This window comes from Manis javanica, chromosome 2, assembly GCF_040802235.1.
Source record: "Manis javanica isolate MJ-LG chromosome 2, MJ_LKY, whole genome shotgun sequence".
In the NCBI taxonomy this organism is placed as follows: domain Eukaryota; kingdom Metazoa; phylum Chordata; class Mammalia; order Pholidota; family Manidae; genus Manis; species Manis javanica.
This window is the reverse complement of record NC_133157.1, coordinates 186,517,753-186,535,847: the sequence shown is the minus strand read 5'-3', so window position 1 is coordinate 186,535,847 and position 18,095 is coordinate 186,517,753. Positions and strand designations below refer to the sequence as shown.

At 37.8% G+C, this 18,095-nt stretch overlaps 1 protein-coding gene across 5 annotated transcripts in view; it reads left to right on the top strand.

The window, feature by feature from the left end:
- The first annotated feature begins 6,581 nt into the window (after nucleotides 1-6,581).
- The window catches only part of RRM2B (ribonucleotide reductase regulatory TP53 inducible subunit M2B), a 34,868-nt gene continuing 23,354 nt past the window's right edge, over nucleotides 6,582-18,095 (top strand). The window contains exons 1-3 of one of the 5 annotated variants that reach the window (XM_017648808.3): nucleotides 6,582-6,800; nucleotides 12,240-12,304; nucleotides 15,951-16,106. In XM_017648808.3, coding sequence (XP_017504297.1) covers nucleotides 12,245-12,304; nucleotides 15,951-16,106 — 216 coding nt within the window. In that variant the 5' untranslated portion in view covers nucleotides 6,582-6,800; nucleotides 12,240-12,244. Of the gene's footprint in view, nucleotides 6,801-6,842; nucleotides 6,977-12,239; nucleotides 12,305-15,950; nucleotides 16,107-18,095 lie in introns of those variants that run through there. The other 4 variants (XM_017648812.3, XM_017648810.3, XM_017648811.3 and 1 more) reach the window with 4 other exon arrangements.

Here is an 18,095-nt window from a genome sequence, read left to right as displayed (position 1 = left end):
AATGTTTTATAAGATCCTGATTTATTGAAGATACATTTTGGAAAATTTTAAATGTTCGTGAGCAGCTTAACTACTTTTGTATCTAGCCTTTTTTAAGTATCTTGTTACATTTACTTTTTTAAATAAAGAAATTACAGAAGAAATGTCAAGTAATATTGAAGAAACAATAGTTTTTATTTATGTAGTTGTACATTTTTAAACCAAGGGTAATACACTAACACGGTTATGTGCATAAAATTTTTTGATTTAAAGAACTGAAAGTTTATATATACACATGGACTATAAGAAACAGAAGAAAATCAGTTTACATTTTACAGTTAGCAGAGAATCCTGAATGGCAATGGCCAGGCCACCTTTTCTTTTTACAAATGGGGGAAGTGAAGTGTGACCCTTACTTGGCATAGGAAGTTAATTCACTTACTTATTATGTAGCCTAGGACAAAACTTTCTAAACTCTTGTGGTTTTAGTGCTTTATTTAATAGCATAATAAAGAGCACTGTTTTCTTCACTAATCTTCAATAGTGACTTAAACTGGTCACTTTACATACTGAACATTATTAGAGAAAGTCTTTGGAATCTCTCCTACCTTTCAGTTCCTTTATAGGACTCCTAGCCTTTGGGATGTTTTTCCATGTTCAAAGGCACTGTGCTTTTATTATATAACTTCTTCAGAAGACTGAACCATGTTATACTCTCTGCCCTGCTGACACAATCTAAAATGATAATAGTGAAACTCATTGTATTACTTAAAATACACATGTTGTATTAGATTTGTGTAAATTAACCAAAGGTTATTTTACAAAGTGAGGCATTGGTTTTTATGTCTAAATGCTATTTCTGAATAAATGAAATAGTAATTAGATTAAGAGCTGATTATCATCAGTGTGTCTGAAAGATAAAATTTCTATATCACCTTAACTTCTGTATGCACATGATGGGACTGACAAACTAGATATGATTAGGACATTTGAAACCCTAATGGTGAACATATTTTTAATAGTTATTGAAAGAATGAAAATATTTAAAATATGCACAATGTCTTAAGTCTTCCTAAAATCAAGATTTTTGGTTAAAATGCTTTTAGGAATATTAAAAGCAGAATTTTTTTTTAAGTAAAGCATAAAATGGTTCTAAATGTAAAATAAAATCATATAAAATAAAGTTCTCTTTTGGTCTTGTTTAGTGATTAAATCTAATGGAATTGAAAACAAATTTAGGAAAAGAAGACCAAGAATGAACTTTACTGAGGGTTTTCAAAGTTTTGCTACTTTTACTTTTTTTCTCTAAATCATCCGAATATCAAGACTATCCAGTCTAATGGCTTAGTGGGGGCAGACTTGAGAGGGATTTTTGAATATATGATTTCACTATTTAAGACTTCCCCTTATATACTTCCCTTCTAAAGTTAGGATTATTTCTATGCATTTAAAGGTTGGCAGGAATTTCTAGGTCTAAACAAATCTTCCCTTAAAGCAGGTCTCATGCTTCTATATGCATACGATTCTCTTGTAGGTCTTAATGCAGAGTCTTAAACTTTGCTCATCCCCTCAGTCACATTCTGATTCAGTAAGTCTTAAGTGGAGTTCAGAAATCTTTTTTCTTAGAGCATTTTGAAATGCTGTTTAAGTTATGAAACATTGCCCAAAGAGATTCCTTTTTTTTAATGAATACAAATCCCCCTGTTGGTAACATCTCCAGAACCAAAATTTTCTCCCTATGTCCTATGGAAAATGATTAAGGTTAATCATCTCGTCCTGGTTTAAGTTTTTCCTCCTGGTAAAGGGCTTGCTTGACCAAGCCCTGACAAGACAAGTATGCCCCCCTCTCATCACTTTCACCTCGCTATGTCAATAAGACAAGAAAAAGAAAGAAAAGGCAGCCACATTGGAAAAGAAGTAAAAACTGTCACTATTTGCAGATGATACCATACTACATGTAGAAAACTCTAAAGACTCCACCAAAAACCTATTGGAACTAATAAGTAACTTCAGTAAAGTTACAGGATACAAATATACATAAATCTGTTTTATTTCTATATATTAATAATGAACCATCAGAAAAATTTAAACAATACAATTTACAATTGCATCAAAAAGAATAACCTAGGAATAAGTTTAACGAAGCATGTGAAAGACCTGTATGCTGAAAACCTATCAGACATGATGAAAGAAACTGAAGACCAACACAGATAAATTGGAGCTATACCATGCTGTTGGATTGGAAGAATATTGTTGAAGTGTCCATACTACCCAAAGCAACATAGAGACTCAATTCAGTCCCTATCAAGATCTCAATGCCATTTTTCACAGAAATTAAATAATCCTATAATTTGTATGAAGCCACAAAAATCCCCAAATAGTCAAAGCAATATTGAGAAATACGGAGGTGTATCACATTCCCTGATTTCAAACTATATTACAAAGGTGTAATAAAACAGCATGGTTACTGGCACAAAACAGACATGTAGATCAATGGAACAGAATAGGGAGCCCAGAAATAAATCTGCACTTCAGTCAATTTTTGACAAGAGGAAGAATGTACAATGGGGAAAAGACAGTCTCCTCAATAAATGGTACTAGGAAAACTGGACAGCTACAAGCAAAAGAATAAAATGACTACTTTCTTGAACTGCACAAGAATAAATTAAAAATGGATGAAAGACTTGAAATGTAAAAACTAGAAAAAAGCAAAAAGCTCTTTAACATTAGCAATATTTTTTTTACTTCATGCAAAGGCAAAACAAAAAAATGGGACTACATCAAATTAAAAACCTTTTCCACACCAAAGGAAACCAACAAAATAAAAAAGCAACTTACTAAATGGGAGAAGATACTTGGAAGTGACATAACTGGTAAGAGATTTAACATCCAAAATGTATATAAAGAACTCACAAAATATTATCAATCCAAATAATAAACAGGCAGAGAACAACATGTTTCCAAAGAACGTTCAGATGGCCAACAGACACATGAAAAGCTGCTTAACATCACTAATCAGGGAAATGCAAATCAAAACCACAATGATTTAACTGCCTCACACCTCTCAGAATGGCTATTACTGAAAAGGAAATAAATGTTGGCACGGATGAGGAGAAAAGGAAATCTTGCGCACTTAGTGGAAATGCAAAATGAGGCAGCCATTATGAAAAACAATGGAGATTCCTCAAAAAATTAAAAATAGAACTACCATACTACCCAGCAATTCCATTTCTGGGTATTTATCCAGAGAAAATGAAAACACTAAAAAGAATATAAGCCCCCATATTCACTGCAACATTATTTATCATCATATATAGCAAGACATGGAAGCAATCTGAGTGCCCATCAATGGACAAATGAATAAAGTGGCACATATATACAACAAAATATTAGCCATAAAAAGAATTAAATCTTGCCACTATGACAACATGGATAGACATAGAGGGTATTATGCTAAACGAAGTAAGAGAAAGAAATACTGCATAATTTCACTTAATATGTATAATCTAAAACAAAACAACACTCTGGTGGCTACTAGAGGGGAGAGGGTAGGGAGATGGGCAAAATAGGGGAAGGGGATTATAAAAAGAAAGTTGTAAGACACAGGGATACAGCGTACAGAATAAGAAAAAAAAAGCTTGAACCTAAGACGTGAAACTGTAAAACCGGAGGAAAACATTGGTGATAAGCTCCTTAACAGTCTTAGTGATGATTTTTTGGATCTAACACCAAAATCAAAGGCAACAAAAGCAAAATTAAACTAAACAAACATTAAACTAAAAACCTGCACAGCAAAGAAAACAAGCAACAAAATGAAAATGCAACCTAATGAATAGGAGAAAATATTTTCAGTGACATACATGGTAAGAGAATATCCAAAATGTATAAAGTACTCATACAACTGAACAGCAAAAGAAAAAAAAAAAAAGGACACTAATCCTATTCATCAAGGTTCCACTCTTATGACCTAATCACCTCCCAGAGGCCCTATCTCCTAATATCATCATCACTTTGGGCATTAGGTTTCAACATAGGAATTTTTTGGACACAAACATTCAGTCCACAGCAGAAGGGGAATAGGACTACACCTTTTGATGGAAGGAGCATCAAGGTTCTGGAACAACATGTGGGGCTATTTTGGGAAAAAATAATATGTTACAGAGGTTATATGAAGACACAAAATCCTCTTACTCCCAGAGGTCTTTCAGTTACACATTTATGTTTTGCATTTGTTCTCCCCAGTAACTAACAATCTTGAGGGAAACATACTTGCTGCCTACTATACACCAGGTACTGTTAGAAGCACTGTACAGTGTTTTGCTACATTAGTTAAGATTATTCAATTCTGCTGTTAACAATCGAAAGAAAATAAGTATGGGAGCAAAAAGCTTGTCAGACAGAAGATTCATAAAATGTAAGTATAAATAGTAAACAAGTTAGTAACCCATAAGGCATGTAAAAGACAGAATAAATGAAACACATCTATGTTGAACATAGATAAAAATACTGGAACGAGAGCATCACAGATAGAAAAGGCTGGAAGGATCAAGTAATTCTTAAATATTCACAAGAAAGGATCATGTGACTTGTAACCTGACAACTAATGTTACTCCTAAATCAGCCACCAGTTGGTGACATCCATTCTGGCCCCACACAGGCTCTTCCCAAGAAACATAAAACTCATAGCTGCTCAGCAGGCTGATCTGTGGCAAGTTACACCCATGACTAGGCCTACTTGCACCTGCATCTCACTGTAAGAGCAAGTGTGTTGGCTCTTCTTTTGTCTGCTGAGACCGCTTGCTTATCCTAAACTCTGGTCTTCATAACTATACCTCCAACCAGGAAGGCCGATGCAGAGAAGACAGGATATATGAATTGAGCAACAGTATGATTTGGATAGTAAGGTGCTTCAGCTCTTTCCTCTCTTTATATCTTATCTTAAATGTAGGTTAACCCATCCCTTATGAGGAATTATTATTCTCATCTTACAGGTGAGGAAACTGAGTCTCAGAGAGACTAAGCAACTTGTCCAAGGTAGCACAGCTAATAAATGGCAGAGCTGGAATTCATTCCCATGCTCTCCAGGAGCCATGCTCTTTTTCACTAAGCTCGTCTTTGTAACTTCAATACCAAATTCGATGTCTGACATATAGTTGACATATTGTATGATAATTTTAAATGATAGAAACCTTGCTCTTAGTTCATTTGCCATGTGGCCTATGATTAAATATCTAACTTAAGGCTGTTTCCTCCTGGAATTAACTATTATTTAAAATTAATGAATGCAAAAAATTTTACTCAGCCCCTGACACCGACCCCTAGTAGTCACCTAAGAAAGGATCACTGTCATCCCCAACTAGGGCAGGTTTTTGAAAAAGCTTTCAGTCATTTTCAACGCTTATTTTTTCCATCCTACTTTACCATACTTTACACAGCTATCCACAGAACAGGTGCATGTTGTTCAAGGCATGACGAGCTCCCTCCATATTTCAGTTTCAAGCTGCTTAAACAAATCTTTCACCTCATATTTATTTGTTAAACCAAACTTTTTTCATTCTGTTATAGTTATCTTTAGATAGTTCCCCTGAGAGATGGGTATTAGTTGTTCAACCGAATTATTGTGACCATCAGTAACCATTGCCCACTGCATCACACAGGAGTATTTCCTCTCCATTACTTCAGCTTTTGGCCCTGAAAAGAACATTCAGCAGGGAGACTGTGGAATCTATTACTTTTTAGCTGGATAATCTTATTTATCCTGAGATTGAGTTTGAAGAACATTGGCCATGTCTACCACACAGGGATGTTGTTAAGATTAAAGGAATTGATTCATAAAAGGTGCTTAGTAGAGAGCCCCACACTTTGTAAGAGCTCAATAAATATTACTAAATGCTTAGTTTGTCGAAACAATTTCAGAGCTTTCATATTATTTTCCTGAATTTGGTCATTTTTCCCTATCCTTCTCACTCTCAAGCCCACTTAAAACCCATTCACACACTTTACCCTCAACCACTTCTTTTGGATTGCTTAAATACAGCAAAGACAGCTTTTCCTTCTCATTAATATCTTAACGGTGCGGCTTTATCCATCACCGCCTCACACACGAACAGCGCTTTCTCCTCTCAGCCCAGGGGCGGTCGTCCGCCACCTGCAGTCTCTCAGAACAGGCCCAGTTAGAGCCTGTCTACTGGCGGGGCGACGGCCAGCTGGGGAATCTCGTCCTGGAGGCGTGACCTGGCCTTTCCGGGTCCTCCGGAACCAGGCGAGGATGGCCCGGGGCTGGCGAGGCAGACGGGACCGAAAGCCGCAGACCCGGTACCTCAGGAGGCAGGCGGGGAAGTGAGAACAGCGAGCTCCGGGGGAGTCCCACGCCCGGGGGGCGAGAGGTGGAGGCCGGCGCGGAGGGGCGGGGCCGGCCGGAACGGGCGGGTCTCTGAGGCGGGGGAGGCGGGGCCTGCGCAATCGGGTGGGCGGAGTTGACCAAGGCCTAGAGGTGTTAGGGCTGCAGGCGGGAGGCGGGGCAGGCGCAGAGTTGTGGGCGGGGCCAGATGGAATAGGCGTGCCCCTGAGGTGGGGGAGGTGGGGTCAGGGCGGGGTCCCGGCAGTTCCTTAATCAGCCCGCGGTAAAGCCGGCAGGCCAGAGTAGGAGGGGTCTCTGCCGCTGGGGCGGGGCGGACTCAGCTGACCGCGGGCCACCTGGGTACTGTCCCAGTTGGAGGTGGCCTGCTGCGCCCGGTTTCCTCCGCGCCTGTAGCTCTGGCGGAGTCTGCGCGATGGGCGATGCGGAAAGGCCGGAAGCGGCCAGGCCCGAGCAGGATGAGGTAAAATACTGCGGCCGTTTCCTCTCGTTTTCCACAGTTAAGTCTGGCACTCAGATTGCAGGTTGCGGCGGGCCCCTTGCAGGGTGCAGGCCCTCTGTAGAAAATTTTACCTTTTGCTGTCGGAAACCCAGGGCGGCCCGGGCCGCAAGCCCTTGCTGCGACCTGGTTTCGACATGGTGAGTTCCAAGGAGGCAGTTCCCGAGAAAGGGTGAGGAGGGAGCCGGGTTTCTGCACCACTGCTCTGCTCCGCAGCCACCCAAGGGCGACACTGTGGGGCTTCAGGCCGGGGCGAGGCTCACCCCCTCATTTATCCGCCCCGTCCTCTCCTCCCGCCCTTTCCTGCCTGGGAAAACCGAGGCGAGGATCCAGGACTGGTGGATCTACTGGAGAAATGCATCCCATCTCCGGAATGGTTAAAAGGAGTTGGAGGACGCGTGTAGAAATTGATACAGGTGTGTGGGGTGGAGATGACAGGTAGAAGGGCGACGGGAGATCCTCAACAAAAAAATCAGGTTAAGAGGCCAGATTTGTTCATACCAGGTTACTTACTTAATTGTAAATCTTTGGGGTGTCACTTTATACAGTGAAAGTGATACTTCTCTCAGAGGATTAAGGAAAATGCTTTATGCAAAGTGCCACGAAAGTTGTGGGTGCTTAATAAAACCTAAGAGAACATGTTCATCCTCTCTGCTTCTGTGATAATAGAAGTGCATAATAACAGTAAATAAACTGGGGTTTATTAGTTCAAGTTGTTGCTCTGTGATTTTCATATACTTATTTTGCAAATACTTCTAAACTGTTTGTGTACAAGAAGAAAACTTTTTGTATTCACCTTGAACCTGTTGCTGTGAGTGATGTCTTTAAGAGTTTCAGCTTAGAGACTCATGGTTAGCCCTACCTTTCTTTTGAACAGACTTGAGATTTGATTTGGATTTTACAAACATTTAATTACCAAGTTGTAAATATCCCTCAAACTTTTCCTTCCCCTTTTGAAACAAATACCTTTAGTACCAATTTCCCCACTCAGATAGTACAATTCAGGTCTTTCTGTTTGTGTTAATGGCACTAGGAATCATTAAGACTTAATACCTGAAAGTCAGCTTTTATTTATTATCCTGTCTCAGTGACATAGGCCCATGAAGAAAGAGGCAGAACTTCAGGTCGAGAATGAATTTTAGTGAGCATCTGGTCCAAAAGTTTTTAACTTGAGATGCACACATGCCTTAAGCACTTTGTTTCCTTACATCATGGCAGAATCCTCCCCTTACCTGCTATTTTGTTTCTCTACATATGATGGTGTGGCATGGGCCACCTACACCAGAATTACCTAGAGTACTTTGTAAAAAAAAAAGTGAATTATTGGGCCTAAATCCCAGACACACGGTCAATCAAAACCTCTTGGGATGGGTCTGGGACAAGCACTTGAGGTGATCTTGTACACATTTTAAGGAACACTGCCTTAAAATGTTCATAAATGGGCTTGAAAGGAATTTGTGAATCTCTTGAAGTTTATAGGTTTTGTATGTGCAGATTGCTAATCTGAGAAAGGGGCCCATAGTTTTCATCAGTTTCTCAAAGTTAACTGTCGTTAATATAACTGATAGTCCCCCTTTTCAAGGTAAGAAAGTTTGGGCCAGAAAAGATTAAATGACATATGCAGGACCACACAGCTCAGTAGCAAAGCTAGGTTTAAAGCCAAGTTCTTGCTCCTGGGCCAGTATCCATCCGTTTTGGCAGATTTGTTGGGAACAGAAGAATGAAAATGAAAATGATACCTACAAATAATGTATGACTATGACAGCATCCAAATGTTCCACTGCACCAGGAGTAGAAGAGAGGTGAAGGCAAACAAAGTGGTAGAATTGGGGCTGGATGGGAGGGAGGGCCGTGTAGAATGCCAGCCTAGATCAGGGCTATGTTGAGTGTTAGCTGGGGAATCTTGACTTAGATGGGTGCCCTGGCATGTCCTCTTGGGATGAGGTGATCAGAAACTGGAGGCACCATTCTTGAAGAGACAGCGCAATGTTGCCAAGGAATGCCTATGTGAAACTTTATTTCGGAGTCTCATCATGTCACACCTGTGCAGCTACAACCCATTAGTTTTCTCAACCTCTAGTCCTACCTGCTATTTAGTCCTGTTTATCGCTGCTAAATTAATTCATTAAACCAGGTGTCCCTATGTCACTCTTCCCAAGTAAAAACTCAAAAGGGTCTCAATCCCCACCAAAACAATGGCCAATTCCTTAGGCTGTCAAAGTCCTATTGAAGCAGTTTTTTTATGCTACCCAATACATCTTAATTCAGGCTACCATTTCCATCTCTGAAATTGACACCATAGTTGCTACCAAAATCTAGGTCTTCTTTTTTTTTCTTTTCCAATTGATCTTACACACGGATATCCAATGAATCCTCCTAATGCCACCCTATTTATGTTAATTCATATTTTAAAACTCTCTATGACTGTCTATAGTAATGATTTTCAAACCATACCCACAGTGAATACCAGTCAGTACCTGGGGGTTGGGGCAAGTGGGGAGAGCTGGAGTATGAGCTCTCAGCACCCTGAAGATGTTCTAAAATATTTGGCCCACAGAATTAATTCCTAACTTTTTACCCTGATTGATATCCAGAGTGTGCATCCTTTAGGGGATTCCTCCTCTATCCTCTGTGACCCTTTGCTTTATTCAAGTCAGATCACTTCTGCCATGCTTTTTAATTGTCCTGTGTCCATTTCAGTCAGTTTTAATGTCAGCTGGCACCTCTTGTTCATTCTGCCCGCCAATTTGGCATTCTCTAGGCTGCATGCTCAGCTGTGCTACAGCATCCTACGTTCTCTCTGGCTAATCATGTCCATTCCTTTGACGACTTACTAGATCTCTACCAGTCCTCCTCATTAGGGTTTTATTTTCAGCTGCTTACTGGAGTTCTTGAAACTGAACCCATTTTATTTTTTATTGACTAAGTTGACTTTTTAAAGACTTCGTGTTTGTAACTTTTTCTTGTGGCTTGGGTTGGCAGGGAGAGTTAATTCAAATTAAGGTTTTGTTAAACATCTAATGTGAGAAGCAAAAGTTTTTGTCTGATTTATTAACTTACTCTCCAGGTGCTGAGCACTTTCTGTGTGTCTCATATTTCTTGTTATGATCATGCAGTTGCTGGAAACCTCAAAGGCATCTTTAATTCTTCCTTGTCCCACTGCCCAAAATCCAAATTTTAGCAAGAATGATTAATTCTACTTGTGAGTATCTCTTAAATCAGTCTTATAGATATGCTAGTTCAGGCAAGAGATGGGTAGTGTGATAATCGTTTGATTGTTTTCTCCCCCTCCAGTCTCCCCTCTAATCTAGATGCATTTCTAGAAAATGATCTTAAAACACAGATCTGATTATGTTTCTTAACTGGTCAAAAACTTTCAATGGTTCCCAGTAGTGTACATGATAGATGCCAATGCTTAAGTGTTATATATCAAAGCAGATCCCTTTGGCCTGCTCTAAAATAAAAAACTTATTATTCATTTAATATTCAAAGTAGACATACCCACCTCAGCGTCACATAAAGCTCAGAGATGGAGTACATATTTTAAAAGCTGAAAGTTAAATTTTTTTGCTTGTTTTATTTCATTTCATCAAAATGAACGCAGAGGTTAAAAAAAAAGTATCAACAGTTTTATCAATATGACTATAGGAAAACAGTTATGGCAAAATTCATAAATATTTACATTCAAGGCCATCCAGTGGTTTTAGTGCTGCGTACACTTTTGAAACAAAATCATAAATGCAATACTACTTCATAAAAATCACTTTTGCCCATTTTATTAATATTTTGCTTAATATATATAACATTACTTATAAAATCAATTAATGGAATAGTGAGGCTGTTTTGATGAACTTGTTTTGAATGAGGGGATGGATTATAGTAGGAGATTTATACCAGATTTAGCAAACAATTTCTTTGTAACTTAATAGAAGCCAATTTACTATGAGCCAATTTTGTGGATTTATCAATACTGGGAAATGTATGGATTCTAAAAGGTTTTAGAATGCATATGGCTAGTAGGCTACTCTCTGGTGCATCCACACACTTTTGTTCACACTGGCTGAGTTATATCTTACCAGATCAGTTGCCTTCTTTCCAATCCTATTAATAACAATTGTATTTGCATTGTAATTATTTTAATTTAATTAGACATGTAGATTAATAATATATGAGTATGAAGAAAGTTGTTTCTATGAAAGTTTATATTCAGAGCTTTGGAAAACTCGGTAAAGATGAGTTGTTAAAAACAAATTCTGTAGAAAAAGCATATGCAAAACAAGTATGAAAAGACTGAGGAGAATCATACAAGAGATAACAATTTGGACGTCAGATTGTTCTACCTTAACTATGTTAAAACCAGAAAACATAGGTGGTGCCTATGATGTATTTATGTCAGAAAGACTGGGACTCCAATAAGTAAGCCCAAATTAACAACAAAAAAAACTGGCCTAAAATAGAAGATTAGTAATTAAATGTAAGTGATGTTTTAAGTTAAATAGTTTAAGGCATATACCATTTTCTTATGATTCCCTACTTTAGCCGGTTTTCAATGACCAGTTTGGATCACTTCAAATACAAGGGCTTCTGCTGTAATAGTGTTCCTGTTAGTTTTGTTTTTTCCTTTTTGTTTGGTTTTGAAAAAAAAATTCTTGTTCATTTCTGAAAAATAGATATAAATAGTTGCAGGATTTTTGTTCGTTTTTGTTTTTAAAGCCATTACTATTTTCCTTCTTATCAATCTCATGACATTCTACAGTTAAGCAGAGAAAGCTAAAGAAACTTTCATCTGAGGTCATCCAAAAAAAACCCAACAATCTGGAAACAAGTCCATGCATTGGTGGTTTCCTTTCTGTAAAGTATATGACATTTCTATTATTACTTTTTTAACCTTTTAAAATAGGTTAAAATTTCACTAATTTAGAGTGAAATTTTAATTTTTAAATTTCTAATGTTTGTTAGAAATGTCTAATGTTTAATATTTGAATGTTTGTGATATTAGAGGGACCACAGTTCTTCAGAACACTTTTGGAAAAGTCATTGGGAAATGTTCTCTGCTGCCTTTCTGGTTTCATTTCCTTCCATTGTCACTTACACACCATAAAATCCAGACGTAGAAAGTTTCTTCCAGGTCTTTAAAAATGTCATATGCTGTCATGCCTTTTTTTAGTTTTCTCTCCTAAAATACAGATTCTTAGTTCAGGCCCACAGAGGATGCCCTGGAGTGCCTAGAGCTTTGGGATGTGTAACCCTCCTGACATCACATTAATGTATGTGTGGGTTTTTCTAAGCAAAAGCAATATGTCTTCTCTAGCCAGTTCAAAGGTTTATTTTGGGTAAGCCCCCCTCTCTTCACATTAAAAATCTTTCATAATACCTTCCTGACCCAACTGCTTCTCTTAACAGGCCACATGTTATCAGAATGGGACAGGAAGAACGTATGTACAAATGACTTGCATTCTAATTTAAAGGTACTAGTCTTCAGCAGTTTTCATAGATCCTGACATTGATCAAGTATTTATCAGCATTTAAGAATTCCATTTGGGGCCAGGTGCTTGGTTGCCAAAGGGTTAGTTCTTATGATGCCCTTCCCAACATTCAGTATGGCTCACATAGCCAGTATAGTGAACGTAAAGAATTCCAGCTTGGAATGTATAGGTGTACCCCAGTGACGAAATACATAACAAAAAGAAAAATGCACTATCATGCCAAAATGCTACATAGTGATGATAAGAGCACAATCTAGAAGAACTCAAGAAAGAACAATGTGGGCCAAGACAAGTTTGATTATATCCATTGATTGTAGACCTCTGCCTTTTAAATTGGGCTTTAAGCCTTTCCAGAAGTTCTCTCATTTCATGAATGAAAGTTCCTTGAAGGCAGCCATAGAAAGTATTGATTGGTCAAATAATTAACCACTATACTAGTTGTTTTCATCAGTTCTTTGAATGGAGGGACTGTTAAAAACCAACCAGGAACATCCCAACAGTCACTAATACCACAATAACAATTTTAAAAGTGCATAGCACTTGAGAGTTTGTTAGATAGTTTTACTTATGTGAGCTCCTCTGGTCTATAGCATTCCTTTGAAATAAACATGGCAAGCACTGTTATCTTTAATTTAGAGATCATGATGCTTAGATTAAATGACTTGCCTGAATACATAGGTAACACTGTGTACTTATTATAAGATAAATTCTAGTGTAAGATAAATTTTAATTGAAATAAGCAGGCGACGAGAGGCAACAAAGGGCCAGGCAGTTTATTTGAGTGCAATTCCCAGGTGATGTTCCTCAGTCTGAAACACAGGCCGGGGAAGTCACCCCTGGTCAGGGAGGTGGGGGCTTATAAGGGATTAGGAGGGGGAGGAGTGGGCAAGCTATCCTAGGGGGCGTGGAGAGGTATGATTGGCTAAAGGTGACATAATAGACAACTAGAAACTTTTTTCCTTCCAAGAGGGAGGAGGCTGACATCTGGGTCTTAGTTGGCACGTCAGAAGGATGGAATTCAGTAAGAGCTGTCCGCTTTCCATATAAGGCACGGACCTTGGGGTCTGGTCTGTTCTTTTATGGTATCTCTCTGTTCTGTTTGCACACCCTTGTTTTTCCTTCCTCCAGCCTAACACTTATTAACACAATTTCCTATGTAACGAAGAGTCTGGAATAAAATATAGTCATTTGGTTCACACCAAGTTCTGCTGTAGAAGTAGAAATCTCCAAAATGCTGATTTTTCAATCTTATTTTTACTGCCACATCATTCATATCATGATGATGTTATCATCATGAAACACATCACCATCCACATGTTTCATGACCTTATTATATATAATGATTTTAACCTAGGTAAGAGAAAAGGGAAGGCTAATGTATTTTGAGAAAATATTACTCTGTAGATTTTGAAACTTGCACCAGTTAACAATCACTGCTCTAAACCTTATTGGTTTGGCTTCAGATTACCTTGATTCTTTCAACTCTATTTGCAAGGTAATTCTTTTTCTTTTTCTTTTTCCCTACAATCAAATGTGGTTGTTTCTTTCCCAACTCATTTTGCTGATTATATCAATAGTTTTTCTTAAATTTGCTTAGCTGGGGAGAGAGTAGTGTACATTCTCTTTAGCCTTTGTTCATCTCACTGTTTTGAATTCTGCATTTTAGATGTAGGGTGACTTGACTCTAGCTGCTCTCCATGCATTCAGAGATGTAGCTTAAACAAGGCTCTGAGTTAAAAAATATCTCAGTTCTAATCTTATTCATGCCACTTACTAGTTGTGGGATCCTAAATATATTATTTACAGCCTTCAAGACTTAGTTTCCCCACACATACAATGGGAATCTATTACTATTTGGCTGAATTGTACAGATTTAGTGGAGTAATACATATAAATAAAGCATTTATGTGACAGCTCAACAGCAGACCCAGAGGCCCTGCTTTTAGGCTTACCTCCTGTTCTAGAACCTGAAACTGCAGTGTCTCAGTATCTTTAACAGTCTTTTGAGATTGCAAGTGCTCAAGGGCAAAACAAAAAAACTTGACACCTTCCATTTAAAAATGTGCTCAAATACTTGTGGAATGAATATCAACTGAGTGCTAAGTACTTTACTAGGCTCTAGAGATTCCACAAGAGTAAAGTTGCCTTATATTCTAAGGAAGCATAATCCAGAGAAGACTATATACAAATAACAGGAAGTTGAGTTGCAGCGAGCTATGTGCTGTGTTTGGGACTTAATACAGGCCTTTGGGGTAATGGAAGGGGGGACGTGAGGACACTCAGAGAAGGCTTCATTTAAATGGCTGTAGGTTATCTCACTGATGTATTGTGGTCTAATGTTAAATTTAAAAACTCTAAAGGCATCCAGTAATCTGAGAACAGGATAAAAGAAATTAGCAGACATTCACTTACTTAGCTAATGTTTATTGACATTATGCTTGACATAGTACAATGGGAACAGCACAGTATATAAAAACTGGTTTCTACTTTCCAGAGCTCACATGCCTTATATTGGGAGGTCTATACCTTCACACAGGTAGTTACAAAATAAGACAATCTGTATTACAATGGCAGTTTGCATGAAGTGTACAAGCCCTACCTGTATTTGTAGAGCCTTGGGCTTTGATTTTGGGTCTTTCTCTCATTTTGCATTGCCTTAGCCTCATCCTCAATTGCATACTTGCTTCAGAGAGGCATGAGGATTGGTGAAAGCAATGGTAAGGATGCAAGAACACAATGCCCTTGTCACAGAATAGAGACAGTTTGAGTTAGGAATCCAGATTTTAAACCTATCCCAATAATCTTGATTTATACATTTTTAGCCTATTTGTATTTACTCATTCTCATGCACAGCATAACTCTTCTGATTTTCTTGCTGACTGTTTAAAAAAAATACAGCACTGACCCTTGTTAGGTAGAGAGCCATCATGGTTCTGAGCAGTGTGTATATAGGTGTACCTTCCTCAGTTTATTCCACAAACCTTTGAGACAGCCCACAGTGAGACCATATGCAGTAGTGTTAACATGTTAATAGCAATAACAAATTGGTATTTGGAAAGGTTTAGATGAACAAAGGCCCATAAATTGTTGGTAAGGAGTTTTTAGTAAGTAAGTTTTTAGTTAAGTACTACAATATTTCAGTTCAGATTAGAAAAGAAAAGATCAGAATAAGAAAGTAGCTTATAACAGTATCCTATTCATGCCAGCATCCTATCTCTAAGAAAGGCACTGAAGGGACATTTTATTCACAAACTTAGAAATTTGCCTACCATGATGTTTATGGATCCAGTTTTGTTCTTATTCTCTAAGTAACAAAATGACAATTTTGTTAAGTGCATATTATGCACCAGGCTCTATATAAAGCACTTTTAGTCATTGAAATTAACCTAGGAGATAGTAGTATTTTTACTGATGAGGAAACCAGGGCCTAGAGAAGTTAAGCAACTTCTTATGGCCACACAACTGACCAAGCACTACTAAGCAGCCACTGATAACAGATAGGATTCACCCCAGGCAGACTGGCTCCCAAACCTATGCTGTCTCCCTAACTCCCCCAGATAATGTATTTAGATATGAATGAAAAGGAACTGTCTACACAAAATGGGTGTTTGTACTGTATTATTCCAAGAGGTTATCTTCAGATACCAACGAAAATGAAGTGAAATCAAATGAAGAGCCACTCCTAAGAAAGAGTTCTCGCCGATTTGTCATCTTTCCAATCCAGTACCCCGATATTTGGAAAATGTATAAAAAGGCACAGGCATCCTTCTGGACAGCAGAAGAGGTAAGTGGCATCGCTTCATCAACAATTCTGTTCTGCAGTGCAGTGTTCACATCTGTTACAGGACATAGAAAAATTTTAGTTATAAGATAGACTGAGTAAGATGAGTTGTATAGGATAATGTTTGAAATTACTGAGGCTGTATACAATATTCTCCAATGTTTTATGCTTTGACTACTGTCTATGAACATGTTTCTTGCTGCAAAAATGTCATCTCAGTCTGCCAGGTTTTCACATCCAATATATTTGAGAACACAGACTTTTGGTTTGCTATGACCAAATAAGCCTAGTCTTATGGTCAGCAGAATAAAAATTGCAGCTATAGCCAAAAAATGAAAGAATGAGAGCCTCAGGGTTTCAGTTGAAAGATCTATCCAATTGTGCAAAAGGAGCTGTCACCCAGGCAGTGCACTAATATTCCGAGCCAATAGCCCACATTCAGTGTTCTGCCTGGTCTGGCCCTGCCCTCAGCCATGTTAAACCTAGCGCAGCTGCCCTGACATCATGTCCAGTTGGAGAATGCTTTCTGCATTTTCCACCTACGTAGTGACTTGAACACAGCAGATGAGAAACACTTTCTAGTTTGGTAAGGACAGCTGGTCATCCAAGTGGTTGCTACGTAGTCTGACTGAACACATAGTCATCATCTTTGTCTTCATCTTTGAATACAGTGAATAATACCTGCAGTGCACTCTTGCTCTGTGGGCATTTATCTATTTAAATAGACGTATTTGGACAGATATATTTGGATCTATCCAGCTATTCACCTTTTTTTTCAAGGGATTGATTTTATACAAGTGAACACATACTAAAAATGCAGGCTCTAGAGCCAGACTGCCTAGGTACAAATCCTGGCTCTACCACTTAATAGTTGTGGAACTGGGGACGTTGCTTAACTTGTTTGTTTATTCTCATTGTTAAATTGGGCTAATAGTACCTGGTTCATTGGGTTGTTATGAAAATTAATGAGAGTGATCTCATTGATGAGATATTTAGAATGTTACTTGTCACTTAGCACTAAATAAATGTAAGCTATTTTACACAGAATGGGGAAGATATATACTACTAGAAATCAGAAGGCAACAATTGTTAAAGCTTCTACTATACTAATTTTACCCAATTATCCACCTGTTATATTTTACATTGTTACCCTCTTTATTATATTGTAGTTAATATATAGAGCAAAAAACCAAAACAAAATAAAAACCCAGTATTTTCAAATTGGGTCATAATGCTTGGTACACCTGACTGTTCCTAACTGTCTGTGGTTTTTAGAAAGTTTTTTGTTAGATATAGTTAAGAGAACAAATGGAGTATACAGCTAACTTTTTCATTTATCATGTCATTATTGTGATATTTGGGTTTCTTAAAATTCATTTGAAAATTAATTGCATCTTTTAGCAACTGTAATATGTTGTATTATGACTAAGAAACACTGATTTTTAAAAATTAAACAGATTGGTGCATATTTTGCAGGCAGCTTATAGGAAGACTCAAATACATATTTTGAAGAGAAATCAAACACATTTCATTCTACATATTCTTAAGTTATGATTTAATCAACTTTAAGCTTCATTGTTTTATCAGTGCTTTAGCTTTATTCCTAAATATGGCCAATCATCAGAAATCTTGATTCAGAAGAAAAAGGTCTGGGATATGGGATTTTTCTTTTAAGGCTACTCAGGCAATTCTGATAGTTCAGAATCAATATTTAGATGGTGAAATTAAGAATTTAGTCAAATGAGATAAATCTGGCTAGGATTTTGGGAATGGAAAATGATCAATCTTGTGTAAAAAAAATGTATAAGACTTTTGAAGCTAAGTGTTCAAAGAGATAAGTTTAACATTCAAAAGTGAGATATTATGTTAAAATTTAATATCAGGAGTATGTTACATAAAAGCCAGAAACATGTCTTTCAGTTAGTCCTGAGTTGAACTCTTAGTAGAATAGGACCTGATTTTTAGCTTGCATAATTTAAATGATGTATGCAA